This window comes from Molossus molossus, unplaced genomic scaffold, assembly GCF_014108415.1.
Source record: "Molossus molossus isolate mMolMol1 unplaced genomic scaffold, mMolMol1.p scaffold_m16_p_5, whole genome shotgun sequence".
NCBI classification, from domain to species: Eukaryota; Metazoa; Chordata; class Mammalia; order Chiroptera; family Molossidae; genus Molossus; species Molossus molossus.
In genome coordinates this window covers 60,718,148-60,744,437 of record NW_023425388.1, presented here as the reverse complement: position 1 = coordinate 60,744,437, position 26,290 = coordinate 60,718,148, and the positions used below count along the sequence as shown (strand labels likewise).

The window sequence follows — 26,290 nt, the reverse complement described above, 5'->3', positions numbered from 1 at the left end:
TTTGGCTTGGCGGTTAGTGTCGGCCTGCGGTCCGGAGAGACCCAGGTTCGGTTCCCACTAAGGGCACGTACCTCGGTTGCAGTTTTTCTCCGGCCCTGTTTGGGTCGTGTGGGTAGCAATCACTCCATGTGTCCCTTTCACATCGATGTTTCTTTCTCTCTCCCTCCCTCCCACTCTCTCTGAACAGAATATAAAAAAAAAAAAATGTCCTCGGGTGAGGATAAAAAAAAAAAAATGCCAAGACTGAAGCTTTAAGCAAAATCTACTTTTTGCCTCAAATGTCTGCACTGTGTATAATTTTTCTTGAATGGTAGACAGTTAGCATTTAAAACTCTATGATAAAAATGAGGATAAATACATAGAAACAGAAATACTATAAAAATATTATACTATCTAGGCCAATTATAGTAGGTGGTTGAGACACGCCCAGATAATACTTATACAAATGCTTTCATAACCTTCAATTTTGTGATCAGAGAAATACACATTAATATGCAAAGCAAGTATCACAGGATCAAAGAATTTGCATGAGGGATCTAAAAATATCATCAAGGACTACTATCCACCCAATGTTTTTTTCCTTAATCCTCACCCGAGGATATTTTCCATTTATTTTTAGACAGAGTAGGAAAGAGAGGTAGAGAGAAAAACATCAATGTGAGAGAGACACATTGATTGGTTGCCTCCTGTGTGATCCTGACCAGGGCTGGGGACCGAAATGCAACCAAGGTACGTGCCCTTGACTGGAATCGAACCTGTAACTCTTTGGTCCGTGGGCCAACGCTCCAACTGCTGAGCCAAACCAGCCAGGGCTCTACCCAATATTTTAATTCATATCATAAAATTCCTACCAGCAGGTCACCTAATCGTAGGGAGTTCATTGTTTCTTTTTTTTTTAATCCTCACCCGAGGACATTTTTCCATTTTTTGTTCAGGTAGAGTGGGAGGGAGAGAGAGGAACAGAGAGAGAGAGAGAGAAACATTGATGTGAAAGAACACATCGAGTGGCTGCCACCCGCACGACTGACCAGAGCCGGGGACAAACTGCAACCAAGGTACATGCCTTTAGTGGGAACCGAACCCGGGTCTCTCAGGACCGCAGGCCGATGCTTCAACCGCTGAGCCAAACCGGCCAGAGCTCATTGTCTCTTAAGAAAGCATATTCTAACTTTGGTCAGCTCTGATTATTATTCAAATCTTTATGTTGAACACTAGATAGTCTTCTCAAGTACTTTAATAACATCTTTTAAAAAAATAGTTCAAGCCTTGGCCAGTTTTGCTCAGCGGTTAGAGCGTCGGCCTGCGGTCCAGAGAGACCCAGGTTCAGTTTCCACTAAGGGTGCATACCTTGTTTGCAGTTTGTCCCCGGCCCTGGTTGGTCGTGCAGGTGGCAGCCACTCAATGTGTCCCTTTCACATCGATTTCTCTCTCTCTCTCTCTCTCTCTCCCCTCCTCTCTCTCCCTTCCACTCTATCTGAACAAAAAATGGAAAAATGTCCTAAGGTGAGGATAAAAATAAATTAATTAATTAAATAAATAAATAAGTAAATAAAGAATAGTTCAAGAACACAAAGTTGTTTTCAGAGAAAGGTATAAGTTAATAAAATTAATAAAATTATTACTCTCAAGTTTTCTACTGAAAAGTAAATAAATTTTCATTTCTGGCCAATCTACAGCTCTCTAAAGGGGATCACTTGATAAAATTGCTTTAAAAAAATTAATTAAAATTCCCACAGGAGAAATAAGTGTCTTCCAATAATTTTCCGTCATTGTTTCTGGGGCAGGGATCAAACCTGCAACCCAGGTATGTGCCCTTGACCGGGAATCAAACCTATAACCCTTTGATGCATGGGCCTATGGATGCTTTAACCACTGAGGCACATAGGCCAGGGCCTTTTACCCATTTTTAAATAGGGGTGTCTTTTTATTGTTGAGTTATAAGAGTTCTTTTTATATTCTGAATACCAGACTCTTATCAGATATATGATTTGCAAATATTTTCTCCCATTCTGTGAGTTGTCTTTTCATGTTCTTGATAGTGTCTTTTGAAACACAAAAGTTTTTTATTTTGATGAAATTCATGTTATCTATTTTCTTTGGTTGCTTATGCTTTTCATATCAGAATGTTTCTCTCTCTCTCTCTCTCTCTGGAAACCTAATAAAGGGGGAATGTCAACTATGTTACCAGGCAACAGTACATAGGGAAAAAGACCTTTTGATATGCCTCTGGACATGGGATTGCTATAAATGAACATGAATACCTGTTGGCAAATCACAGTTTGGGACTTGCCTGTGTGCAATGGCTCTTATGGGTACGACTCTTACAGGGTTCTGGAAGTTATCCATGGAAAGCCCCTAGAGTGCTGTATGGAGCACAAGAAAAATGCCAATGGCCATGCTGGCATGTTGTGTTCTTTTTTTCTGCTATCCTTCTAAGTAAATGTTTTTTTTAAGGTGGCCTGTTTAGGTCTTGTTAGTTTGTTTGTTTAGTTGAACCTAAGAACCACCACTAGAGCAACACTCCTAGAAGGCACTGCAGATTTAAATAAGTTGCTCATTACAATATTTTTAAAATAAAACATTTAAAACATAAGAATGTTGAACCTCAGCATGAAGGTGGAGGGTGGGTAGGAACAAATCAAAGAATAGGCATAACCAATGAACACACACAATAGTGTGGTGAAGTGGGAGGATGGGTAGAAGGAGGGGGTCAATAGAGGAAAAAGGTGGGACATTTGTAATACTTTCTTTTTTTTTGTTTTTGTTTTTTTATCCTCACCTGAGGACATTTTTTTTGCATTTATCTTCAGATAGAGTGGGAGGAAGAGAGGGAGGAAGAGGGAGAGAGAAACATTGATGTGAGAGAGACACATCGGGGTGGTTGCCACGCACACAACCCCAACCAGGGCTGGGGACAAACTACAACTGAGGTACATTCTCTAACCACTGAGCCAAACTGGCCAGGGCAAAACAATTCATTTCTTTTTTTTTTTTTTTTTTTATCCTCACCCGAGGACATTTTTTGATATTTTATTCAAATAGAGTGGGAGGGAGAGAGAGAGAGAGAGAAACATCGACGTGAAAAGGACACATCGAGTGGTTGCCACCGTCACAACCAAACCAGGGCTGGGGACAAAACGCAACCGAGGTACGTGCCATTAGTGGGAACCGAACCCAGGTCTCTCCAGACCGCAGGCCAATGCTCCAAACACTGAGCCAAATTGGCCAGGGCCTGAGGTACGTTCTCTTAGCGGAAACCAAACCCGGGACTCTCTCGTCCGTGGGCTGATGCTCTAACCACTGAGCCAAACCAGCCAGGGCAATACTTTCAACAATAAAGATGAATTTTTAAAAAACAGGAATGTTGTTACATTCATATATTACCATGTAGCTGTTAAAAAATGAGTGGATCCAGTATACAGTCTATTCTGCTAAAGTATTTGTTTCTGTAATGTGAATGAGCTCATGTGAGCCTAATAAGGAAATATCATCATCATCATAAGGAATCATGTTGGTTCATAAGATTATCCCCCTGGATTTTAATGTTTTGTGCAATGGAGCAACAACAGCTAAATACAAAGAATACTAAGACAGCTAAACACAGCAACCAACAAGTACTATACTGTGCAGGATGTCCATTCCCACCACACTCTTCAACTTGGTCAGAGGCTCTGACTTGGAAGTGCTTATTGAATGGTTCTCTCTAATCTTTGCACAATTTTACTCTTTTCCTCCATTGCTCAGATTTATAGTCTCCCATCCAGTTATTATTGCTTTTGTTGTTGTTTAATGTAATAAATACTCGAGTAAATATAGGAGTTTAATTATTGGAAGTATGATGCCTTTTTAAACCAAGCTAGTACTTTTATTATGACTTATTGCTTTTATTAGTGCTCTTGTGTTTGTTTTTCCCACAAGCCTTGTTATTTTTAGTGTTCAATTTTTAAGAAAGACTTTTTTTAGGGAGGCATACATTGTACTACAGTGGAAGTACTTCACTATCTTGGCGAAATGTCTAAGATATAAGATGTATGTTAGTTTATATCTCTGAAAAGATATACAAAAAAACTTAAAAAATTATTACTTCAGGAAAGTGGATCTGGAAAGCTAAAGCGGAAAAGGGACTTAAACTTTTTTTTTTTTTACTTTATACATTATTATGCTGTTTGAATAACTCTTACCATGAGGAAGAAAAAATATGCCTAGTATAATATTAAAGAAAAAAATATACCTAGTAAAATTTTAAAGTAAACTCACCTCTAATAATCGCTTTTCCCAATGGTTGAGCTCAGTGCCCATACCACCTTGATTTTCAAGTTCCATTCCTTCTAAAATTGGACAGTTAAAATGTTTTCGTGCTTCATCCTAAGAATCAGAAAAAATATAAACCCTACAAAAGTACAATAAGATAATGGCAAACTCTCTATCACACTAGATATGTAATAAAGTAGACATTAAAGAATGAATTACTTTGGTGAGAAGAGTGAACATCTTTTAAAAATATGGTTTTTAATACAATTAAATAAATGTCACACTCTGCTAGAAAATTACTATTTCTCTTCATATTTTATATATATATTCCTCACCCAAGGATATTTATTTATTTATTTATTTATTTATTTATTTAATCCTCACTCAAGAACAAATATATATATATATAATCTTCACCTGAGGACATTTTTTTCTATTTTTTTTTTTGTTGTTGTTCAGATAGAGTGGGAGGTAGAGAGAGGAAGAGAGAGAGAGAGAAACATCGACGTGAAAGGGACACATTGAGTGGCCGCCACCCGTATTACCCAACCAGGGCTGGGGACAAACTGCAATCAAGGTACATGCCCTTAGTGGGAACCCAACCCGGGTCTCTCTGGACCGCAGGCTGACGCTCTAACTGCCAAGCCAAACCAGCCAGGGCAAAGATATTTTTATATTTATCTTCAGACAGAATGGGAGGAAGGGAGGGGAGAGAGAGAGAGAAACATCGATGTGAGAAAGACACATCAACTGGTTGCCACCCATACGACCCCAACCAGGGCCAGGCACAAACCGCAACTGAGGCATGTGCCATTGGCTGGAATCGAGCCCGGGACTCTTTGGTCCGCAGGCCCACACTCTAACCACTGAGCCAAACTGGCCAAGGAAAGACATGTATTTTTTTAACTGATTTTTTTTTTGAGAGAGAGAGACACACACATCAGAGAGGAAGGGGGAGGGAGAGAGAAAAACATCAACATGAGAGAGAAACATCGATCAGTTGCCTCCTGTACATACCCTGACCAGGAACTGAACCTACAACCTAAGTATATAACCTGACTAGGAATCAAACCCACAACTTTTTGGTGTATGGGATGAGCCACCCAGCCAAGGCTCTTCATATTTTTTTCTCTTTAAAGATTTTGACTTTAAGTAACATACATTTCAAAATAGTTAACAGACTTGTATGATTGCCATTTGTAACTCTGTTAACAATGTTAGTGTAGCTGTATAAACTGCTCTTATTATGGATACAGTTTTTGCAGGAAAAATGAGTTGTTCATTAGAATACAATTTTGTTCATTTGATTCTATCTGTCCATCAGCTAGAGACTTCCTGGGATAGAAAATAGGCCAAGAGCAGTGCAAAAGTTCAGAAGGCTCTTAGAGAGAGCTGTCAAGGAAGGAGAAAGGGAGAATAAGTTTCTGTCATTACATAAGCATGTGATAGCTAGTTTTATGTCATCTTGGCTGGGCCACAGTGCTCAGATCTTTGCTCAAACATTACTCTGGATGTTTCTGTGGAGATGCTTTTGGATGAGATTAACATTTAATGTAGTGGAGTTTGAGTAAAGCAAATTTATAGAGGGGCCTCATCCAATCAATTAAAGGCATTAATAAAACGACAATTGACCTTACCCAAGCAAGAAGGAATTACATCAGCACATTGCATTTGGATTCAAACTACAACTCTGCCCTGAGTCTCTAGCCTGCCAGCCTACTCTATCAGATTATGGATTCTCTAAACCTCCACAGTTACATAAGGCAATTCCTTTAAATAAATCTCTTTCCACTCCCCATCTCCCACGTCAACACATCCTGTTGGTTCTGTTTCTCTGGAGAACTCTAGCTAATACAGACTCCAAATTAAATGACCACCAATTATGCAAATAATACCAATAATCCTAAAAGCTATCAAAACAGAGGTGCACTGGCTTAGAGCAGAGGGCATAATGGGAACCAGGAGAGTCATATTTCTCTGAGTCTGTAGCTTTATTGTACTGCCTTTATATTAAATTTCCTAATATAGGCTCTAAAATTTAATCATAAGTTCTTAAATAATAATAATTAGTAAAGAAAAGAACATTATGAATTAAAAGAGCAGATGGCTCATGAGACAATAATAAGTTAGTCATACTTACCACAACACGAGGTGTTACTAGGAGATATACAGTATGAGGAACTATCTTGTTATCTCGAACATCCCATAATCTCTCCACTTTTTGAACTACTTTATCACTCCATTGATATAACCCAAGACTGTATTTAAAGGATAAGAAGACCATCACTTTTGCAAATTCACCACAGTAAATGTGTTTATGGATATCAATAAAATTAAAATATTTGAGCTTACCATGTACCAAGTCCATACAAAGTACTTGAAAACATTTTCCTATTTAACCCTTTCAACATCATGAGATTATCATTACCATGTCATAGATAAAGAAACAGAAACTTAGAGAGATGAAGTAACTTGCTCAAGTCTACATAACCAATACTTGGCTAAGATGGCAATAAATAATTTCCTTTTAAAAATTTATTGGGAAAAAAAACAAGTCCAGAGACATATAAAAGTATATGAAGAAACTTAAACAAAAAAAGATGGCACTTTAATTTAGTGGGAAAGTATAATTTATGTAATAGTGTAAAACAGGTTATACATCTAGGAAAAAAGTTAAATCCCTATTTCATTCCATACACAGAAATAAATTCCAGACAGATGTCAGCAAAAATGGCAGAGTAAGGACCTCTAAAAATTCTCTGCCTTGAGAAAGCAATGAGAAAAGTAGCAATATTGACCAAATCAACTTTTTCAGAACTCTGGAAATTAACCAAAGGTTTGCAGCAATCCAGGAAGCATTTAAGAAAAATGGATGAATCTCATGAATTTTTAAAAATGAATTGTAAGAGAGGACTCCTGGTCAAGATGGCGGAGTAGGTAAACGCGGTATCGCGTCCTCCCACAACCACATCAAAGTTGCAACTAAACTATAGAACAACCATCATTCAAAACCGCCTGAAATCAAGCTGAATGGGAGTCCTACAACTATGGAATTAAAGCAGCAGCCACATCCAGACTGGTAGGAGGGGCGAAGGCGCGAGGGGCGGTGGCGGCTTGATGGGCTGGTCCCACACCCAAGTGTGGCTGATAAAAATCAGGATACCTCGGCTGGGAAGGTCCTTCCTGAGGACTGAGGGGTCCCCGTCCCACACCAGGTGCCCCGCTCAGGGTTCCAGTGCCAGGAAGAGAATCCTATAACTTCTGGCTGGAAAAACCAGCGGGAACTGAGGTTCAGGGAAGCTAACGCGGCTGGAGCCCCAGGCAGCTCCCTAAAGGGCCCGCGCACGGACTTATCGGACTCTCTCCCTCTAAGCTCGGAGGGGAGGCAGCTCCAAGGGCACCAGAGACATACAGGGAAGAACTGAGCTGTTTGGCACTGGAGCGAGGGCTGGAGAGGGGGCTTTGTCGGGGACAAACGTGCTGTCAAAGGCCTTTGTTCCTTTGGTGAGCCCTTCCCTGGGGCGGCAGACAGTCGCCATATCTGGAACTCCAGCAACCTGGCTCACACTCATAGCCCCGCCCTGGTGACTCACTGAGGCCCCGCCCCACCCCACCCAACTTTCTAGCCCACCCAAGCTGTTGCCACTTGCTTAACCACAGGATTGGCCTGTCTTGGATCCTGCTTCAGGTTTTTCCAAAATTCTTTCAAACGAGCAGCATCTGGTCTCAGCGAGCCCCATACCTCTCGTCAAGTAATACACTGAAACAAACACAGGGAGGCAGCCAAAATGAGGAGACAAAGAAACAGGTCCCAAATGAAAGAACAGAATAAAACCCCAATAAAAGAACTAAGTGAAATGGAGATAAGCAACCTAACAGATGCTGAGTTCAAAATACTGCTTATAAGGATGCTCAATGAACTTAGTGAGAACCTCAGTGAACTTAGGGAGGGCCTCAAGAGCATAAAAAAGGACCAGTCAGAAATCATGGATGCAGTTAGAATTGAAGGAGGCATTAACTGAAATAAAGAATAATTTACACAGCTTCAATAATAGAGTATGTAAATCCAAGGAGCAAACCATCGATTTGGAATATAAGGAAGCAAAAAACACCCAATCAGAACAGCAAAAAGAAAAAAGAAGCCAAAAAAATGAGGATAGTGTAAGGAGCCTCTGGGACAACTTCAAACGTGCCAACATTCGCATCTTGGGGGTGCCAGAAGGAGAAGAGAGAAAACAAGAAATCGAAAACCTCTTTGAAACAATAATGGCAGAAAACTTCCCTAACTTGGGGAAGGAAACAGACATACAAGTCCAGGAAGCACAGAGAGTCCCAAACAAGATGAACCCCAAGAGGTCCACATCAAGACACATCATTATCAAAATGCAAAAGGTTCAAGACAAAGAGAGAATCCTAAAAGCAGCAAGAGAAAAGCAGATAATCACCTACAAGGTAGTTCCCATAAGGTTGTCAGCTGATTTCTCAAAAAAAACTTTGCAGGCCAGAAGGGAGTGGCAAGAAATATTCAGAGTTATGAAAAGCAAGAATCTACAACCAAGATTACTCTATCCCGCAAAGCTGTCATTTAGAATTGATGGCCATATAAAGACTTTCCCAGACATGAAAAAGTTAAAGGAGCTCATCACTACCAAACCGTTATTATATGAAACGATGAAGGGTCTTTTTGAAGAAAAAGATAAAATATATGAACAAACAAAATGGCAATGAGTACATATCTGTTGACAATGGAATCTACAAACAAAATGAACAGGCAGAACAGAAACATTCTCATAGATACAGAGAACATTTTGTTGGTTGGCAGTTGGGAGGGGGTTGGGGGAATGGTTGAAAAAGGTGAAGAGATTAAGAAGTACAAAATCATTGCTAGACTGACAAACCTCAAAGGGAAAGGGGTTGGGGTGGTGGAAAGAAATAAACCAAAGAACTTATATGCATAACCAATGGACACAGATAATAGTGTGGGAAAAGGCGGGAGTGGGGCGGGAGTGGGAAGGAGGGGGTCAATGGGGGAAAAATGTGGAACATCTGTAATACATTTTACATCCAACAATAAAGATTAAAAAAAAAAATGAATTATAAGAACAGCAGGCTTTGTGGTGTTTTCCCAGGCCCTCTCTCCTGTCTTGTGGCAGGCTTGAAAACCAAAGTCCCAGACACGGTGAAAACCAGCAACTTGGCAGCCACCAGAGGGGACAGTATGGAACTGACAGAAGAATGCATAAAAAACAACCATGATCCAATTACATGTCTACAAGAGACACAGTTCAGACTCAAGGACACAAAGAAGAAGAATATGAAAGGATTAAAAATGTATGAAATTCAAAGAGTATTCAAGAGAGAACTGGAATGCCTATATTAATATCAGACAAAATAAACTTTAAGAAAAACATTGGTACTAGACAAAAAGAAAGAAATTTTCTAATGATGAAAGGGGTCAATTCACAAGATATAAAAATACCCTCTTTGCCCAGTGTGCCACTGAGTTGGTGTGGCTCAGTGAATTGAGGTTGTCCCATGAAGTGAGAGGTTCGATTCCTCTTCAGGGCACATGCCTGGGTTGCGGGCTCGATCTCTGGTGGGGGTGGGGAGGATGCACAGGAAGCAGCCCACTTCAATGTTTCTATCACAAATGTTCCCATGGCAGCCCAGCCGGTGTGGCTCAGTGGTTGAGCGTGGACCCACTCACTGGGAAGTCGTCCCGTTCAATTTCTGGTCAGGGCACATGCCCAGGTTGTGGGCTCAATTACAGTGGGGGGGCGTGCTGGAGGTGGCCAATTGATGTTCTCTCTAGTTGATGTTTCTATCTCTCTCTCCCTCTCCCTTCCTCTATCTCTAAAGAAAAACACACACACAAAAAAAACTGGAGGTCTACAATGTTACTCGTTGCAAAACTGGAAGTCTACAATGTTACCCATTATACAGTGGGCACTGTTGTGAACAAACAAGTTAAGGGCAAGATTCTTGCCAAGAGAATTAATGTACATATTGAACATATTAAGTATTCTAAGAGTCAAAATAGCTTCCTAAAACATGTGATGAAAAATCATCAGAAAAAGAAGGAAGCCAAAGAGAAAGGTACCTGGGTTCCATTGAAACATCAGCCTGTTCCATCGAGAGCTCATTTTGTGAGAACCAATGAATAGGAGCCTGAGCTGTGGGAGCCCATTCCCTATGAATTCATGGCATGATAAGTGTAAAAAAATAAAAGATATATTATAAAAGAACAAGAATACATGAAGCAAAAATAAATTTCAAATAGATTAACATTATGAATGTAAAAAATTTAAACAATAATTTACTGTAATATTTTTAAAATTGATTTTAGAAAGAGAAGCAGAGAGATGGAGAGAGAGAGAGAAACATCGACGTGAGACAGAAACATAGATTGGTTGCCTCCCGACTGGAGATTAAACATGTAACCTGGGTGTATGTGCCCTAACCGTGAATCAAACCCATGACCTTTTGGTATATGGGACCATACTCCAACCAACTGAGCCACACTGGTCAGGGTTAGAATAATATTTTATAATCTTTGGAAGGCAGAAACTTTCTTAAGCAATAAAGGAAAAACTAGATAAATTTAATGATATAAAATATTAAAAACTTCTTTGTATAGCAAAAATATAATAAAATAAAAAAATAACTAAATGAAAAAAATTTGCAACAAACATCAAGAAGGGTTAATATCCCTAATTTCTAAAAAATATTTTTTAAAAATATGTTTGTATATATTATTTTAGAGAGCAGAAGGAAGAGAGAGAAATATCGATTGCCTGCATGCCCCTAATGGGGATTGAGCCCAAAACCCGGGCATGTACCCTGACCAGGAATCAAACTAGGACCTCTCAGTCCATGGGACAACACTCAATCCACTAGCCACACCAGGTGGACATTTATAAAGAACTTTAAAAAAAATGATTAGAAAAGGAAAAATAACCCAAAAGACTGGAGAAAGAAAATAAATAGGTAGTGTACAAAGAGAAAATGCAAATGCTAAAACCTCAGTAGTAGTCCTGGAAATACAAAATACCATGTTTTACCCATCACACTGACCTAAAAAAAAAAAGAGAGAGATCCAGTACTGGTTAGGTGGCAAGAAAAGCACTCATATCACTGATGGGAGTGTGCCCTGACACAACTTAAAAAAAAAAGTGACATGGCAGTTTTCACTACAGTTTATAATGGACATAGATTTTAAACTAACAATCCCTCTTTGGGGGATCTATCTTGCTCAAACAGAAGCACTACTACAAAAGTACTATATTTATTTATTATAGAAAATTATGATGAACATTGATTTTTATTTTTCCCTATAATCTAAGAATTTTTCTGGCTTTTTTTCCTAGATTACTTCTACAATTGACCTCATGAATCTCTCATTTTCACCAATAAAACAAAATGTGAAGAGGCTATTTTTTCCCACCATTATTTTATAAAAATTTGAAACCTAAAGAATGCTGAAAGAATTACATGGTGAGCATCTATATATCCAATACTCATTATCTTAATTCTGCAATTAGCATTTTGTTCTGTTTGTTGTAGCATATATCTGTTCATCTATCCATGCCATAGAGAGGTTATTCTTTTTGTTGTTGTTGTTGTTAAGAATATGTTTTTATTGATTTTAGAGAGAGCAGAAGGGAGAGAGAGAGAGAAACATTAATGAGAGAGAGATATCAATCACTGGCTCCTGTGGCGTACACCCCCTACCAGGGTTCAAGACCGAAACCCATGCATATGCCCTGACCAAGAATCGAACTGGCATGGGAGAACCTCCTGGTGCATGGGAGAATACTTAACCAATTGAGCCACACAGGGCTAGAGGGGTTATTCTTGATTCCTTTTATCTTTTCAATGGTGCAGCATGTTTAAACATAAATAGTGAACAAAGTTAGCAAGAAAATAAAGTTTTTACCTTATTAATAACTCTAATACCCTCATCATTATTCACAATTCAAGATTAACAGTTTCTCCAAACAGATTGATTAGGGCCAAATCCAAATCTTTATATGTTTAACAGCTGAATTTCTTATTACTCTATTTAATCTCCACTTAAAATTTCTGCTTTTGAGGAATATCTTCGATGCAAGAAAGCACTACAAATGATCAGCTTAAGGTTCTTATGTGTGGGCATCTCTCTCCTCCTTACCTACATTGCTATGTAGATGATGTTGACCTCCACATTTACGTTTCCCTTAAATACCACAATTCTTAGGGAATGCCTGACTTCTTTCACACCACCAAACAAACACAATCCGTGGAGGAAAACATCTATTTTTACACCAGAATTCCGTTTCTTCATATGTACTCTAAAAATATTATGATGAATATCATATTATCTTCTTCAGTATTTATTTAATCCTAAATATTTTATAGAGATCTTTGTAATTAAGGTAAAATATATATAAAATAAACAAATTTTAAGTATAAAGATTAATTTTTTATTCTACATCCATATACCACTACTCTGATAAAGACATGCAACAGTGGCAGCACCCCTGGAAAGGTTTCTTTGTGCCCCCTTCCTAATTTATACTCAACTTAATGGCATTTAGCAGCCTGCCCCTCAAGTAAAACCACTATGTGTCTTTCATCATTGCCAGTTTTTAAACTCCATACAAATGGACTGATTTCTTTTACTCAACATTATATCTGCAAGCAGCAATAGTGTATCCTTTTTTAGTGTTTTATAGTTTTCAATTATAGGAATATATCACAATTTATGTATTCATTCTACTACTGATGGACCTTTAGGTAGTTTCCATTTGGGAAGAACTGATAACAAAACTGCCATGAACATTCTAGTACACCTTTTTGTGGACATGTGCTCTTAATTTAGAGATTTTTAAATATTTTTTCTTTATTGATTTTAGAGAGGAAGAAGGGAGAGGGAGAGAGAGAGATTGAAGCATTGATGACAGAGAACGTGGACTGGCCACCTCCTGCATGCCCCATCTGGGGATCGGGCCCACAACCTGAGCATGTGCCCTGACTGGGAATTGAACCGGTGCATAGGTCGACGCTCAACCACTGAACCACAAAATCCAGGCAATTTAGAGATTTTTATATGAATGCATGCAAATGTGTAGTTATAGTTCTGTGACTGGTATTCTATATAAAATTTTTGATACTTTTTTAGTGTTTCTTAACATTATTTATTTTAGGTCCCAAACCTCTAGATCATAGATAATATGCTGTGCTAAATAAAATATCAGTTTACATGTAAATATTTCCATGTATAGGCAATAACTATAAATAAACCAAATTATAACCAACCCACATTTTTCCATGGCCTAACTATATTGTGAATCAGCAATTTTAAACTGGTGTGCTGCAAGAATTATAAAACATACAATACCTGACTATTTAGTCAGGGGCACTGACCTCTTTTCCCTTAGACTTTCAAATTAAAAATGACAACAGCTAACAAACACAGCGATAGCCGTCGGTGTAAATGAGTCAAAATTATACCTACTGGACTTCCGGTCAAGATAGCAGCGTAGGTGAACACGGTATCGCGTCCTCCCACAACCACATCAAAGTTACAACTAAACTACAGAACAACTATCATTCAAAACCACCTGAAATCAAGCTGAATGGAAGTCCTACAACTACAAAATTAAAGAGGAATTAAAGAAGCAGCCACATTGAGACTGATAGGAGGGGCAGAGGCAGGATGGGCTGGTCCCACACCAATGTGTGGCGCATAAAAATCAGGAGGATACCTCAGCTGGGAAGGTCCTCTCTGAGGACTGAGGGGTCCCCACACCAGGCGGCCAACTTAGGGTTCCAATGCCAGAAAGAGAAGTCCCCATAACTTCTGGCTGGAAAAACCAGTGGGAACTAAGGCTCAGGGAAGCTGATGCAGCTGGAGCCCCAGGCAGCTCCTCTTAAAGGGCCTGCGCATGAACTTATCAGACTCACTCCCTCTAAGCTTGGAGGGGAGGCAGCTCGAGGGGCGCCAGAGACATACAGGGAAGAACTGAGCTGTTTGGCACTGGAGCGAGGGCTGGAGAGAGGACTTTCTCCGGGACAAACGTGCTGTCAGAGGCCTTTGTACCTTTGGTGAGCCCTTCCCTGGGGTGGCAGACAGCTGCCATTATCTGGGACTCCAGCAACCTGGCTCACACTGGTTGCCCCGCCCTGGTGACTCCCTGAGGACCTGCCCCACCCAACTTTCAGGCCCACCCAAGCTGTTGCCAGTTGCTTTACCATAGGATTGGCCTGTCTTGGATCCTGCTTCAGGTTTTCCTAAATTCTTTCAAACGAGCAGCATCTGGTCTCAGCTACCCCATATCTCTTGTTAAGTAATACATAGAAACAAACACAGGGAGGCAGCCGTAATGAGGAGACAAAGAAACAGGTCCCAAATGAAAGAAAAAAACAAAGCCCCAGGAAAAGAACTAAGCAAAATGGAGATAAGCAACCTAACAGATGCTGAGTTCAAAATACTGCTTATAAGGATGCTCAATGAACTTAGGGAGGGCCTCAAGAGCATAAAAAAGGACCAGTCAGAAATGAAGGAGGCACTAACTAAAATAAAGAATAATTTACACAGATTCAATAGTAGAGAAGGTAAAGCCAAGAAGCAAACCATCGATTTGGAATATAAGGAAGCAAAAAACACCCAATCAGAACAGCAAAAAGAAAAAAGAAGCCAAAAAAATGAGGATAGTGCAAGGAGCCTCTGGGACAACTTCAAACGTGCCAACATTCGCATCTTGGGGGTGCCAGAAGGAGAAGACAGAGAACAAGAAATCGAAAACCTCTTTGAAACAATAATGGCAGAAAACTTCCCTAACTTGGGGAAGGAAACAAACATACAAGTCCAGGAAGCACAGAGAGTCCCAAACAAGATGAACCCCAAGAGGCCCACACTAAGACACTTCATCATCAAAATGCAAAAGGTTCAAGACAAAGAGAGAACCCTAAAAGCAGCAAGAGAAAAGCAGATAATTACCTACAAGGGAGTTCCCATAAGGTTGTCAGCTGATTTCTCAAAAGAAACTTTGTAGGCCAGAAGGGAGTGGCAAGAAATATTCAGAATGATGAAAAGCAAGAACCTACAACCAAGATCACTCTATCCTGCAAAGCTGTCATTTAGAATTGATGGCCATATAAAGACTTTCCCAGACAAGGAAAAGTTAAAGAAGTTCATCACCACCAAACCGTTATTATATGAAATGTTGAAGGGTCTTTTTGAAGAAAAAGATAAAAAATATAAACAAACAAAATGGCAATGGATACATATCTATCGACAATGGAATCTACAAACAAAATGAACAGGCAGAACAGAAACAATCTCATAGATACAGAGAACATTTTGTTGGTTGTAAGATGGGGGGGGGATGGGTGAAAAATGTGAAGGGATTAAGAAGAACAAATTGGTTGCTAGACTGACAAACCTCAAAGAGAAGAGAGGAAATAAACCAAAGAACTTATATGCATAACCAATGGACACAGACAACAGTGGGAAAAGGCAGGAGGGGGGTTGGAGTGGGGAGGAGGGGGTCAATGGGGGGATAATGAGGAACATCTGTAATACATTCAACAATAAAGATAATAAAAAAAATTATACCTACTTTTTTTGTCAGATTGGCAAAATATATAATTTTTTTTTTTGGTATGCCTCAGAATTTTAGTAATTGATTTATGTGTGCCATGAGATGAGAAAGATTGAAAATCACTGCTGTAAAGTAATACAAGTTATAATATAGTAGAAAAGAGCCCTGCCTGGCAAGAAGAGTTCTGGCTCCTTGGACAAGTCACTAAAACTCTCTGCACCTCAAATGCTTCATCTGTAAAGTTAAAAGTGAAGGTAAATGACCTCTTTTACCCTATCTTGTTTTAATAGCTACAATTTTCTTAGGCTAGCCATAAAACCACTGCTATTAATGGCACTTAACATGCTATGATTCTCATATTTTAGTCTTAGTATTCCTCCTAAAAGAGAACAAGAATAAAAATAACAAATACCTGTAATTAAAAAGTGGGAGACCATCTGCAAATCTTGAAGTTAGAGGATTTCCATCTTTATCATGGTAGAATGCAAATAAACCAGCAGAGAAACCCTATAAAAAAAGTTCAAAATGTCTTAAAGTAAAAAACATCAATTCTGATTAGAGACGTCATAACATGCTGCTATCAAAAAAGAACACTGATATAATCACATAAAAGCACTACATCAATATTTCTATGAGAACTTCTCATATTGAAATTGGACAAAAATTAAGTGTTTCATACTTTTGAATTTTAAATTCCAATTACTTGAGGTTACTAAGTGAGGAAACCAAAAGTCATGGAAACCAAGATATTCTTTAGTAGTGGTATTTGTTTAAGAATGTGTTTATCACAGCTGTTCTTCATGTGAACTTACTAAACTCTATAAATGCATCCAGGAACTGCTACTATTGAAAACAATTAACAATATAGAATAGGGGGTGAGTGATCAAATATGTTCCTAAAAACATTCATAAAAATTCAAAGTCTTTGATCCCAAAGTCCACATTTAATATATATCTATACTTAAAAAAATACACGCGTGTGTGTGTGTGTGTGTGTGTTTGTGTGTGTACACTTAAGAAAACTAGAAACAAAAAAAAGGAGGCGGGGACTGGAAATATAATCAAAATGTTAACTGTGGTTCTTCTGCTGGTAGGATAATGTGTAAAACCACTCATAGTCCCAAAATTGTTTTACAGTGTGAATTTGTATCTTTATCACATTTTAAATAGATTTTAAAGAAGTCTTCAATTTTAATGATAATGTATACTTCACATAAAGATATTCAAATTCCTACTCTTTATACCTCCCTTTCCAAATAAGATGAGAAAATGGGCAAAAAAATTGTTGACATTAGATATCTCCTATTTCATTGGTAAGATTTCTTTTCCTGCTTTCTTTCCTAATCTAATGACTAAAACAAAGCACTTTTGTAACTACTTCTTTATGTATGTCATACATTGGGACTATGTTATAGCTTATATTAAAATAACTAACAATTATAAATGATCACTAAATCAATTTCATTGGCAAATTTCTTTGCTTACATAACTGTGTCCTCTGTGTCATTCAAGGCTTGCCAAAATGATTAATGGAATCCAGATTATTCTTTTATTCATATAGTTCTTTTTTAATCTCTGAAGATGCAAAGGACACTTAATGGAATCAGCTAAGAAAATCTAGTTTTAGATATACAATTCACTGAAGTTATATAAAGCTTAAAATAATATGATTTGTCTCATCCTGTATAATACCCCAAATGCACACTGTTCCTCATCCTATCATCAACTAGAAAATTTTTCTAAGCACTCATATTTCAGAAGGATTATCCAGTATTCAAAGTACCGTGGATGAGTGTAGTTGATAGCTATGAACATATTTAACTTTACAAAGATTATCTGTAGTTGCTAAACATTTAATTTTGACCATCATCCAGAATGGTTTAGACTTAAATGATCTCTAAATTTCCTAGGTTTTTATACTTTTAAAAATAATTCAAATATACAAAAAAGTTTCAAAATCTAATAGAAATTTATACATTCTCTTTAAGAGGATTGAAGATGTTAGTTTTGCCATATTTTCTTCAGATTTTTTTAAAGAAATAAAACACTAGAGTAAATACTGCTGAAGCCTCACTAGCTAACCTTTTGTCCTCCCTCTCTTCCCAGAGAGTAACCACTGCCTTGAAGTCAATTTGCATAACTCTCATACATTTTTTTTTATATTCAATGGTATTTCACTTTAATTTGACTGCTAAGGCAAGTGTGAATGCCTTCTCATATATTTCTTGGCCAACTGAAGTTTTTCTTTTGTGAATTGCCTATTCATAACCTAATTTATCTCCTGTTTGGGACCTCTGCATTCATGTTCACCTATGAACTAGACTTAATAACCTGTTGTTTTTCTCTGGTTCTCTCAAGTATCTATAGATTTTATAACTTAAAGCTTAAAACGTTACTTAGGCCGGGCTGATGTGGCTCAGTGAACTGAGCCTAGTCCCATGGGCTGAGAGATCCTGGTTCAATTTCTAGTCAGGGCATATGCCTGGGTTGTGGGCTCGATCCTCAGTAGGGGGTGTGCAGGAGGCAGCCAATCTATATTTGTCTCTCACATCTATCTCTCTCTCCCTTTCTCTCTCTAAAAAAAACAACAAAAACATATTTTTTTTAAATGTTACTGTTATAACCCAGTAATTCTCCATCTGCTAGAAGAAGGAACCTCTCCTGGGTTCCTTGAACCCGAGTTGTTTTTGCAAAAATTCTTGAAGAGGAAGGTATGCATCACCATGACCACAAGGGTATTGACCATGAGCTTAAATAATCAGGAGATGCCAGGCGGGGCAATGAGACATTCAAGGCTAGGGTCTAGTAAATGTTAAGAAATATAAAATAAACAACTTGTACAGCTACTAACTGCTGATATCTGCTTTTGTACATGTAGCTTGCTTGCTCTGCTAAATTCTTGAGTAACTCCTGTCCTATATAAGCAACCCTCCCCCTGAGCTCAGGGCTGCAGTTCTCCTCTGTGTAGGTTGGCTGCAGTCCCTGAGCAGGTAATAAAGCTCCTAATATTCAAAACTACTTTGTGTCCGAGTGAGGTTGATTCTCCTGGGTTACAACAGTTACTTAGAACGACTCTTGTCTTTCACCAAATTTAGCAGGTTCGACTTACCTTTTTAAATAAAGGAGAAACAGATTATTCATTTTAGAATCTCCTTACTTGAAAGATGTAAGTACTATCTGATTACACTAGTTTCACCAAGTTATTCAATGTATTTGCTGACTTAAAGACTGAGGCTTAAGAGGAATACAGCCAAGGGAAACACAGGGAAATGGAGTTGGACTATTAGGTTGTTAGTCCTGAACTCCACACTTTATACTTCTCATAAATCAATATATTTCCTTAATATTTGAGACAAACACATACACAAAAACTGAGGCCTGCATTTCAAGATCATATATGACAGTTCACTAAATAAATCTAATAGATAATAGCCACTAATTTTATTACATCTTACTATGTACAACATGGTGCTAAGCCATTATTTATATGTTTTTGTCTTATTTAATCTTCAACAGAAAAAAATCCATTGTAGTATGTACTACTATCTTCATCTTACAGATGAAATTGAGGCTTATAAAGGCTAAGAAATTTGCACAAGATCCCAAAGATTTTTAGTGATAGAATTCAGGGTAATCTACACCTAGATCTGTGTAATCAATTCTCTCTCTTAAATTTACTGCAATCTACTTTCTAAATACACAAATGGCATCAGGAGAACATTCGCTATGGTCTTAGGCAACATTGTTTAATTCCCTAGACATATAGTAAAAATTCACTCTTTTGGATAAATTGGGGAAATGGAAGAAGTTCTGAATCAGTTAGTCTTATATACATTTAGAAAGACTAAACAGACCAAGAGGACTTTTAGGAATGAGATCTTTGTAGGAGATAAGAAAGATCTATAATTAGTATATCAGTCCTCATTTTAGAGGAAAGTAAATTTTCCTAAATAAGTTTTTTTTCTATAGAAACTTAAATCATTTTCTCAAAAATCCTATTTGTCTAATGGATTAACTTGTTTGATTATTTTAAGTAGTATAACTCAACCTATCTCATATGCTAATCATTAGAAATTGCTTAATCAACTAGGTTTTACGCAACATGAATCTAAGAATATACGTAATCTTAATATGTAACATATACATCAAAAGGAAAGTACAATAAATAGAACACCAAGGCACATGCGCACACACACACATACACAAACACACACACTAGTTAGTAGGAAAATTTACCAGGGCATGAATAATTTCATGTTTCACTGTGGACAGCATTCCAATAAATTCCTGAGGCTGGGTAGAGATCATATTTGGACACAGGTTAGCATATCCTGCTATTGGCCTGTTAAAACAGACATTGAATTTTTATTATATTCCAGAATATACCTTCTATTTATTAGCCTAAACTTTTCTATCAAAAACTGCCCAAGGTCGTGCCCTGGCCAGTATGGCTCAGTTGGTTGGAGTATCTTTTCATACACTATAGGTGGTGGGTTCAATTCCTGGTCAGGGCACATACCTAGGTTGCAGGTTCAATCCCAGGTCTGGGAGAATAAAGGAGGCAACCAATCGATGTTTCTCTCTCTCTCTCTCTCCTCTCTCTCTAAGATCAATTAAAAAAAAAAAAAAAACTGCCCAAGGTCAGAAAAATTTTTGCTAAAAATAAAATGTCATTTTGTACAATAACATCTAACTTTCATTCTCTTTTACTCTGAAGACATATACCTCTGTGTTCCTATGGCATGGTTAATCAACACTTATTCCTACAAAAGGATTTAATCAATTATACTTTAGTGTGAATTTTTTAAATATGTCAATCCATACCAAAAAGGAATGTACTGAAAAATTCAAATTCTAACACTATTTTACTTGCAAAATCCATATTTGACTTCAGCATTTCACTATATTTACAGGCAGAAGGACGGACAAGTAGAGAGTGAAACCAGATATACAATAGGAATAAGCAAATCATTCAGGTTGCTGACAGTTGCTGAATCTTCTTATCTTCATCTCACTAGACCTCTTTCCTGCCCTAACACTGCCTTCAATCATATAAAAATCTTTATCTTCCCATTATCTTCTTTCATATATTATACCTTATAGAATCTACAGAATTCTACATCTCCTGTGCACCCAGAACCTGAGAGTCGAAGAGCTGACTAGGACCCAAAGTAGTTCAGTCAGTTCCACCATGCACCTACCTGTCTTTCAAAAGTGATGGCAAATAAACACACAATGGTGAGGAACCCCAAAGTCCTTTATCTCACCACTACCTTAACATTTTACCATAGTGCCCTGGCCAGTTTGGTTCAGCACTTAGAGCATCAGCCCGTGGATCAAACAGTCGCAGGTTCAATTCCAGTCAAGGGCACGTACCTCAGTTGCAATTCGTCCCTGGCCCTGGTCAGTGTTGTGTCAGAGACAACCAATTGGTGTGTCTATCTCACATAGGTGTTTCTCTCTCTCAGCCCCTCCCTCCCACTCTATCTGAAAATAAATGGAAAAATATCCTCAGGTGAGGATTAAAAAAAAAAACATTTTACCATAGAAATACCACAAACTTCACTAAATTTTGATGGCCTATTTACAAAGTAACATTAGTCTTATTTAAATAAAAGACTTATAGTAGCCCTGGCCAGTTTGGTTCAGTGGTTGGAGCGTCGGTCCAGAGAGACCTGCAGTCCAGAGAGACCCGGGTTCGGTTCCCACTAAGGGCACGTACCTCGGTTGCAGTTTGTCCCCGGCCCCAGTTGGGGTTGTGCGGGAGGCAGCCACTTGATGTGTCCCTTTCACATCGATGTTTCCCTATCTCCCTCTCTTCCTCTCTCTCACTCCCACTCTATCTAAACAAAAATGGAAAAAAGTCCTCAGGTGAGGATAAAAAAAAAAAAGACTTATAGTATATTTTCTTTATACTTGGAAACAACAAACTTACACTTAGAAAAAGTATGCATATAATTCACTTACCAAAACATTGCTAGTGACCTCTAAAATACAAAATGGATGTCATTGTCAGGCTTAAAACTCATCAGGGACTTCTATAGCATTTAGATTAAAATAGCCCTGTTTTCCTCTTCAATTCATTTCACAAAGCTCTTATCCTCAGTGTCCACAACAACAGGTACACATGGCTTCTTCCTAACATAAGCTTATTTAATGTAAGTATATTTAACTAATATCTCAGGGAAAGAAGGAAACTCTATTAAATATATATTATTCTTACTAAACAATATTGTGTATATATATATATCTGCATAACATAGAGCACTTTCTTCTTCAGTAATACATACACTCAATATCTGACTACAAGCTTTTTAAACATTCAGAAGCTAAACATTTTTTAGTCAATTTCATGGATCAACAATAATGTAGTTTCATGGCAACAAAGCTTTTCATAATGCATGATGCTGATTTTGACCTCCTTACCACCTCAGTATTGATAGAATAATTCTGAAGCAGGTATCAGTGCTTCAGAAAATTTCATTTTCCTTAAATGTATTACATAGCAATAGAAGTTAAACAACTCTTTAAAGCCAGCAAGTCTTTTGACAGATAAATGAATATTCAGGACCTCAGCAATGGTCCTTATGTAGACATAAATTGGCCACATTAACTCTCATAGATTTGAGAATGTTACATAGAATCTATTTTAAGACTTGCAATTTCTACTGCTTTTAAATTATTTGTCTGCAGTGTGACAGGCAATCTGCATATATAATAACTTTTCATTTCAAGGCTGCTTCATGGAGAGATCTTTTGGAAATATTTTGTAAATAAAAAATAGAACCCCAATTTTTTTTTTAATCCTCACCCAAGGACATTTTTCCATTTATCTTCAGATAGAGTGGGAGGGAAGGAAAGAGAGACAAACATCGACATGAGAGAGCACATCAATTGGCTGCCTCCCGCATGACACTGACCAGGGCCAGGGACCGAACTGCAACTGAGGTATATGACCTCGACCAGAATCGAACCCGCAACTCACTGGTCTGCGGGCTGACACTCCAAACACTGAGCCAAACCGGCCAGGGTAGAGAACTCTAAATTTTTTTTTTTTATCCTCACCCGAGGACATTTTTCTCTGGACCGCGGGCCGATGCTCTAACCGCTGAGCCAAACGGGCCAGGGCACCGAGGACATTTTTCAATATTTTGTTCAGATAGAGTGGGAGGGAGAGAGAGAGAGAGAGAGAAACATCCATGGACACATCGAGTGGTCGCCACCCACACAACCCAAACAGGGCCGGGGACAAACTGCAACCGAGGTACGTGCCCTTAGCGGGAACCGAACTCGGGTATCTCCAGACCGCAAGCCAAGGCTCTAACCGTTGAGCCAAACCGGCCAGGGCAAGAACTCTAAATTTTTAAGTGATAATTTAGCTAAGTAAAGCACATATAAATGATATGACAATTAGATGAACAGTTAGTTATTTTTAACATCTTTCTTACAGCTTAATACAGAACTGCTGACATTTAAGTTCAAATTGTTTCCTCAGAGAGGTATTCACTTCCAAAATTCTCTTGACAATAGACTTTTTCTTTGGGGTTGGTATTCACACTGCCATACACAACAGTCCTACAACCTCATTCTCCCACTCCCTATACCCCATCTGGACAGTGTGCCGTTTCTTATTACTGAAGACAATCTGGTAAATGCAAACTTCCTATACTCTAAACACATAATATAGTTTATTTTAATAGTTCACATATCAGTCTCAGGGGAAAGTACCTGTCCATTTTTGCTTCCTGCTGACAATAGGCTGCATAAGAGATGATGTTTTCATGGCTGCACCTCTCAGTGGCCAGAGCACCAACATAAAGAACGAAGTCAGCATCCCGGACACCCTCTTGGTCTGGCACACCCACTGCTCCACAGGGCCACTTACCTCCACGGCAGACCCTGCATTGCTGTGCCCACAGGGAGCAACAGAAAATCAGACCAAAGATAAGGTTAGCTGTGAGAACTTTTAATTTATAGTAAATCCAGACTCTGAATACATATAATTTTTTATTTGTCCCTCAACTTTTTTTTTTTTAATCCTCATCTGAGGACATTTTTCCTTTTTGTTGTTGTTGTTGTTGTTGTTCAGATAGAGTGGAAGGGAAAGAGAGGAAGAGAGAGAGAAACATCGATGTGAAAGGGACACATCGAGTGGCTGCCGCCTGCACGACCCAACCAGGGCCAAGGACAAACTGCAACCAAGGTACATGCCCTTAGCGGGAACCAAACCCGGGTCTCTCTGGACCGCAGGCTGATGCTCTCATCACTGAACCAAACCGGCCAGAGCTATTATTTATCCCTCAATTTTTATCAAAATCCATTCCTCCCTCTATTCATGTCTTGTCTCTAATTTTGAATTTAATAAAATTTCTACTTTATGTAAAAAATTATCATAAATCTATCATCTTAATTCAAACAAACAATTGCTATTTATAAAGGGCAGCCAACCAGGATGCAAAAAAAGAAATATACAAGGTCTTAAACCCTGAAAATAGGTGAGATTTATAAGGGACCTCCTTATACATTTTTTTTGCAACTTCCTATAAATCTAGTTATTTCAAAATTAATCAAAAAATTTTATTTCATATAAATATATTTTCTATATAAATAATTCATTTTTTAAAAATTCAAATACAATAGTATATACGGTAGAAAGTTACGGTCATAGAGTAATATCCTTATTTCTACTTTCCTAAGCAAATCTTACTTAGCCCTTGTAATAATGTCGGGTTTTATTTTTATTTATTTATTTATTTTTAATCCTCACCCGAGGACATTTTTCCATTTTTTGTTCAGTTAGAGTGGGAGGGAGAGAGAGGAACAGAGGGAGAGAGAGAAACATCGATGTGAAAGTGACACATCGAGTGGCTGCCACCCGCACGACCGACCAGGGCCGGGGACAAACTGCAACTGAGGTACGCGCTCCTAGCGGGAACCGAACCCGGGTCTCTCAGGACCGCAGGCCGACGCTCTAACCGCTGAGCCAAACCGGCCAGGGCATAATGTCTGTTTTTAAAGAACTTTTTATCAGAAAGTTTCTAAGCAATCATAATCTCTTCAAATTACAAACAAAAAATAAATGAATTATGATTTTTTAAGGCATAAGTGACAGAGAGAGAAATCAGAAATCCCATTTAATTACATTGTTTACTCTTGCTTCTCCGACATATGCATTCATTATTTTAATCCAATTAATTTAACCTGCTAATAGTTGGTGTCACCAAAAGTTGTGATTTTTAAAAGTTTTCTTTCCCACAGTCAAGGGCACATACCTGGGTTGCAGGTTTGATGCCCAGCATGGGACAGGATCATGCAGGAGGCAACCAATCGATGTGTCTCTCTCACATCGATGTTTCTTTCTTTCTCTTCCTCCCTCCCTTCCACTTAATCTAAAAAAATCAATGGAAAAATATCCTCAGGTGAGGATTAACAACAAAAACAAAAAATTGCAAAGTAAACTTCATCTAAACATATGCTTAACTTTGGTTACAATTCAATTTTTAGTAATATATTCATTTTCTATAAGTAATAGAAGAAAGTCCAATAGAGAAAAATATAGCAATAATCATATTTTCAAAGGTATATAAATATAATAAATTGGTTTCCTGGCATATGCATGTAAACTTTTTATCTTTTTCCTGATATAAGTAATATATGCTAACCATGAAAAATCAGAACATTACAAAAATACATAACTTGCAAAAGAAAAGCCCTCCCATAATCCAACTCTTAGAGAAAAACACATTTTGGTATATGTCCAGATTTGTTAATATATGTATACCTCCAGAAAGTTTCATAATATTTTATTGAATGTGTGTGTATACTTTTTACAAATTTGCTTTATTTCAGTTTGTTGAAAGCTGAATAATTGAATGTAATTTTCAAATAAAATGGGCTGACATACTGATTTACAACATTTTTTTCATTTAAGAGCTAACTATCTTTCCAAGTCAGTATATAGACTTCTACTTCATACTTTAACAACTGCATAGTATTTTTTTATATGGTTAGATCATAATTTAACTAATACTAATACAGGCATATTTATAAATACAGGCCAGTTATAAGTGTTTTTATGGAATATAGGTTGGGTTGAAGCATAAATTTTTTTTTTAATTTTAAGAAATAATGTCAAATTGTCCTTCAAAAATACTGAGGTATATGCCCAGCTAATGTAGCTCAGTGGTTGAATGTCAACCCATGCACCAAGAGGTCACTGGTTCAATTCCTGGTCAGGGCACATGCCCAGGTTGTGCACCCGGTCCCCAGTGGGAGGCATGCAGGAGGTGGCCAGTTGATGTTCTCTCTCATCGACATTTCTCTTTTTTTTTCTATCCTCACCCAAGGACATTTTCCCATTTTTTTGTTCAAATAGAGTGGGGAGAGACAGAGAGAGAGAGAGAAACAACAATGTGAAAGGGACACATTGTGTGGTTGCCACCCGCATGACCCAA

At 38.0% G+C, this 26,290-nt stretch overlaps 1 protein-coding gene across 1 annotated transcript in view; it reads right to left on the bottom strand.

The window, feature by feature from the left end:
* The window catches only part of LMLN (leishmanolysin like peptidase), an 88,797-nt gene that overhangs the window by 35,405 nt on the left and 27,102 nt on the right, over positions 1–26,290 (bottom strand). Inside the window, exons 6-10 of the mRNA XM_036243897.1 lie at positions 23,565–23,743; positions 20,073–20,178; positions 16,249–16,343; positions 6,392–6,509; positions 4,258–4,365 (exon numbers count right to left, since the gene is read on the bottom strand). Coding sequence (XP_036099790.1) covers positions 4,258–4,365; positions 6,392–6,509; positions 16,249–16,343; positions 20,073–20,178; positions 23,565–23,743 — 606 coding nt within the window. The remainder of the gene's footprint in view (positions 1–4,257; positions 4,366–6,391; positions 6,510–16,248; positions 16,344–20,072; positions 20,179–23,564; positions 23,744–26,290) is intronic.